General features: G+C 41.5%; 1 protein-coding gene across 3 annotated transcripts; it reads right to left on the bottom strand.

Moving 5' to 3' along the window:
* Positions 1–237: 237 nt before the first annotated feature.
* Positions 238–3730, bottom strand: LOC148742172 (uncharacterized). Of its 3 annotated transcripts, none has more exons than XM_088752597.1 (3): positions 3346–3730; positions 1685–1811; positions 238–1045 (listed from the first exon to the last, which is right to left on the bottom strand). In XM_088752597.1, exons 1-3 carry the CDS (start codon positions 3686–3688, stop codon positions 1036–1038), a joined length of 480 nt encoding a protein of 159 aa, XP_088608723.1. In that variant the 5' UTR covers positions 3689–3730; the 3' UTR covers positions 238–1035. The 3 variants fall into 3 exon arrangements, with proteins under 3 accessions (XP_088608723.1, XP_088608710.1, XP_088608716.1); XM_088752584.1 differs by having other exon boundaries at positions 1672–1811; positions 3346–3726; XM_088752590.1 differs by lacking the exon at positions 1685–1811 and having other exon boundaries at positions 3346–3726.
* Positions 3731–4688: the final 958 nt, after the last annotated feature.

Below are 4688 nucleotides of genomic sequence, written 5' to 3'. Positions count from 1 at the left end.
TAGACCAGAGGGTCTTCGTTTTAGACCAGTGGGTCTTCGTTTTAGACCAGTGGGTCTTCGTTTTAGACCACAGGGTCTTCGTTTTAGACCAGTGGGTCTTCGTTTTAGGAGGGGCCGTAAGGAGGGGGTCACGCGCACAGTTCACGGCAATTAAAAAACGTAAATCACGAAACACGATAATTAATTTTCGAGTTTCACGGTTCACGGAAAATACTTACACGAGGAAGACTTGTCGCCTTACCATATATATATATAATATTGTTGACAGTCGTTTTAATGTATTTCAGAAAGAGCTCAACTGATCGTGATTGTGTCGTGATTGGTAATGTCAGATTCGGTTTCACAGTTTGCTCTGCAGCAGACAGGCAGTCGCTTAAGATTTCAGTCTCTGGTTGAATTCTTCTGAAATCTCTCTGTCACTGTCACACTGTGCCACGTCTCCAAACTCGTTTGCAGACGCCGCTGCCTCAGGGCAATTGTCTTGAAATCTGTAATTGCAAGGTAGTATAAAAAATACACGATCCACTTGACTACTGAAGTCTTAAAAGTTTTGATAGCTGATATTATCATTCAATCTTGAAAGTTATCAATTAGAACTGATATTATAAATGTGGATTCATCTTGTCTTGTGACTATCGGTGTAACAACAACTAAATACGCCGTTTTGCAAAAGACCTTAAGATACATCGAGAAGTAAATAGATCAGAGGATCTTTAACGAAAAAAAAGTAAAAGAAATGTTTTACTTAGGCTGATGGTGACAGATTGGTTAGTATAATATCACAATCTTACAAATAATGTGAAAGACTCTTACATATTGTCTAACTCTAAATCACGATCACTGTCATTTCCCGCTGATACTTCTTTAGGTGAACCGACGTTTCACATTACACTTCCATCACTTAGACTTTCTTGATCTCCTCCGCGGCTTCCACTCTTCTTCAGGAAGGCTTCCATATTTCTTTTCATTCCAGCTATTGTTGCATTGTGTTTCTTGGCATTATCTTCCTCGTTTCGACGGTTTTGACAAGCTGTATTAAAGTGTTCTGTAAGGCAGCAACAAAAATATGACCTCCAGTGATCTTTACTTTTTTTAAGAAAACAATGAATTTTAAACACCTGCTTTATTCTTTGACAATACAGAAGTTCTCTGGATGGTCTTCTCCAGTGGTTTTCTTTTAAAGTCAGTAAAATTGATGATGATACTTCAAAGTGAAATTTCCGAAGCTTTAAGTAGAAATGTTTCTGCAGACAAGCTTGAAGGATAATGCTCAACATTTTACGTACTTTTTTTAAAATATCGAGCTTTAGTCTAAGGAGTCCTGTCCGTTGGTACAATCTTTAACTTCTGGCAACGACCACACCTTAAAGTAAATTCATTGACCGCTGTGCTATTGAACATAGCCAGAGCTACAAACATATTGAAATGCTAATTCACTAAATACATTAAAGACGATTTAAATAATCATCGTTATCATCATCGTCTCCATCATAGTAATAAAATGGTAAAATTTTAGGAAAAATCATGGCTGTTAATAATAACAAAAATTCTTAACGATTTCCTTTAGTCGCACATAGCCAAATTTAGATCATCCAACATCTTGGTCTGTCGTTCATTTCGCTCAACACTTTCGCCCTGTTTTAGGTGCTTTACAAGGTGGTCGTCCTCTACCTTTGAAGCTGACCTTTTCCTTCCACCTCTTGGCTTTCGTTTGCTGACTTTGCTCTTTTGCTGTTCTTCGCCACCAGCAACTGTGATATTTATCATTGGGGAATATTTCGAAAAGACGATTCCCTTTTTAAGAACATTGACTGAAAGAAAATAATGACAATAAAATTAATTAATCAAATAATAATCTTTTGACTACGTCCTTTTTATCTTTTGTGTATCTACTTTGACATTTATATTGGTGTCATTTTTTCTTGGCAGTTTCAAACCCCACTCCAGTCTCTTTCGTAGGCCATAAAAATTAAATTTAAGTTGCGTTTAATCGAGAAAAAAATCTGTCCGAATATTCTCTTCGTAGTCTTCTAGGTTGTTCCTATTCTCAGGTCTTCTCATTATTGTCAACACGCCCTTTTTGCAAAGCGAGCGATCAAGGATCATCAAGAAATATCTCAGGAGGTGTGTTGAATATCGCCTCTAACGACCCTAACCGAAATCACGGCTCTCATCAATGACTCACTTTCTGTATAATTTCTGAGAAAATTGTCGATTCTTAAGCAAACTTCAAATAAAATATGTAGGGGGGACTGAATAAAACTTTTCTAGACTTCTAGTATTGTAAGGGCCTGTTTACATGGAGATAGGGTGACCCTTCTAGAAGGGGCGCCCTTTTAGAAGGGTAACCCTTGCCTATTGTATTTTCCGGCTTGGTTTACATGAGAGGTAGGGTCACCCTATCTGCTTGGTGGGATAACTTTCCTGCGAGGGCCAACTTTTTGCAATGTGAACACTTGAGGTAGGGTCACCCTCCTAGAAGGCCACTAGGGTCAACTTTTGTGGGTTCAGTTTACTGTCAGATTGCCGCGAAACTCTGTAAAGGCTTCGCGCGCGTATAAGCCCGAGGAATATTTTCGCCGTTCTGCGGTGGCCAAATTGTTTGAACAGAGTTCGAAACAGTTGGAGGACAACAGTGTCGACATTTCGAAAAAAGACATAGATGATCATGAATTAGTGGTCGACGAGAGTACCATAGAAAGCCGCTCGACTCGGAAAGATATGGAAGAAGGCTTGCCACGTGCAAAATCAAAGAATTCACAGGGAAAACGAAAAGCGTCCTTCGCCACTGCTCTGTGCGACCAGGATTCCGCCAAATTCTCCATCGGCGACAAAATGGCTCTCCTTCGTACATGCCTCATTCGTCGCATTGCAACATTGTACTGGGCGGCTACCTGTAGCGCCATTCGCTCTTGTCGGCGTTTTTCTATTAGGGGATACGGCAGCAAGAACCCACAGCACTGAAAAACCGCAGCCAAAGAGGCAAGCGCAAGGAAAATTGAATTTACCGCCAAAATACTTCGTTTGTCCGCCATTTTGGGTGTTTTGTACATAGCGACCGCGCAGTCATCTCCCTCGGTGCCAAATTCAATAATCGCGATAGCCCTGGGGACAAGACTTTGCATGTAAAGGGAGGCTATCTTTTGCCCCTTCTAGAAAGATGACCCTCATAAGGGGGTCACCCTATCTCCATGTAAACAGGCCCTAAGAGATGTAAGAAAGTAACGCGAATTAAAACAATTAACACGAAAGTATGGATATCAGATACCTTTCACACGTGACTTTCAAGTAACACGTGTCATAAAATATGATCTCTTCTCAAATTTTCATGATGAAAACACTAACCTTGTAAAACTGCAGAATCGACAAAAAGCGGCCTTTTCATGTTCCACTGCGCTTGTGTATTGATTGAGAAAGCTTTACTGCCTTCTGCGCCTTTGGCTAGTCTGCACAGCTTAAGATCAATAGATGACCCTATTCCCCGCTTCTCAGCTTCGGCCTTGAGGCCCGCGTGTTCAACAATATGCCTTTTCAGGGCATCAAGGGAATTATGTTCTCTTTTCAGGGGAATTCTGATCCTTTCCTTTCCCCCAAGAAAACTGAAAGATCCAGGAGATTTGGGTTCAACGAAGTAGACAACCCCTTCTAAAACACGAAACGGCTCTTCGCTGACTTCGCTCTTCGACATTGTGGGTCGTGAGAAATGAAGACAAGACAGTAGACAATGAATGATCTGAAGACCTGATCGTTGGTGTCAAAGGTCGCATCAGCTTTATTTTTGGATCAATGGGTCATGCGAAACCCAATTGTTTGGTCACGCAAGCTGAAGAAAACAGACACGGCGATCACCTGGAGAGTTCCTTTGTGGGGTCTTCGTAGCCGTTCACGGAAAAAGGGTCGTTTTCGTGTTTGTTATCACGGGTATCGGAAAATTATTTCTCTGTTTCACGTATCACGACAATTATATCATTCACGGTTCACGAATTTTAAAACTTTTAGATTACGGATCACAGAAAATAAATTAGTCCGATCACGTTTCACGTGAAACCCCCTTACGGCCCCTCTTTTAGACCAGTGGGTCTGCGTTTTAGACCACAGGGTCTTCGTTTTAGACCACAGGGTCTTCGTTTTAGACCACAAAGTCTTCGTTTTAGACCAGAGGGTCTTCGTTTTAGACCAGAGGGTCTTCGTTTTAGACCAGTGGGTCTTCGTTTTAGACCTCAGGGTCTTCGTTTTAGACCACAGGGTCTTCGTTTTAGATCACACGGTCTTCGTTTTAGACCACAGGGTCTTCGTTTTAGACCACAGGGTCTTCGTTTTGGACCACAGGGTCTTCGTTTTAGACCAGTGGGTCTTCGTTTTAGACCCTGAGGGTCTTCGTTTTAGACCAGTGGGTCTTCGTTTTAGACCAGTGGTTCTTCGTTTTAAACTAGTGGGTCTTCGTTTTAGACCACAGGGTCTTCGTTTTAGACCACAGGGTCTTCGTTTTAGACCACAAGGTCTTCGTTTTAGACTACTGGGTCGCAGGTCTTAGGTCTTCGTTTTTGGGTCTTCGTTTTAGACACATCCCATTACCCCTAGTCTGTTTCAAATATAACGTAATCGATGGCAAAGGATCGTCGATTTGAGGAGCAACCCTCCAAGAAGTCAACTAGCTCCGACTCGCATTAAATAAAGGGAAGTTCGAA

Source organism: Stylophora pistillata, chromosome 1 (assembly GCF_964205215.1).
Source record: "Stylophora pistillata chromosome 1, jaStyPist1.2, whole genome shotgun sequence".
NCBI lineage: Eukaryota > Metazoa > Cnidaria > Anthozoa > Scleractinia > Pocilloporidae > Stylophora > Stylophora pistillata.
Note: the sequence above shows the minus strand (reverse complement) of the source record. Positions and strands in the feature narration are given on the sequence as shown.

Excerpts from the sequence above, each read along its gene's own strand:
- LOC148742172 (XM_088752584.1), bottom strand. The coding sequence starts at position 3,688 with ATGTCGAAGAGCGAAGTCAGCGAAGAGCCGTTTCGTGTTTTAGAAGGG. Across the intron at positions 1,812-3,345 it reads CGATTCTGCAGTTTTACAAG|TCAATGTTCTTAAAAAGGGA; the intron begins GTTAGTGTTTTC and ends ATTTTCTTTCAG. Across the intron at positions 1,046-1,671 it reads GGAAAAGGTCAGCTTCAAAG|AACACTTTAATACAGCTTGT; the intron begins GTAGAGGACGAC and ends GCTGCCTTACAG.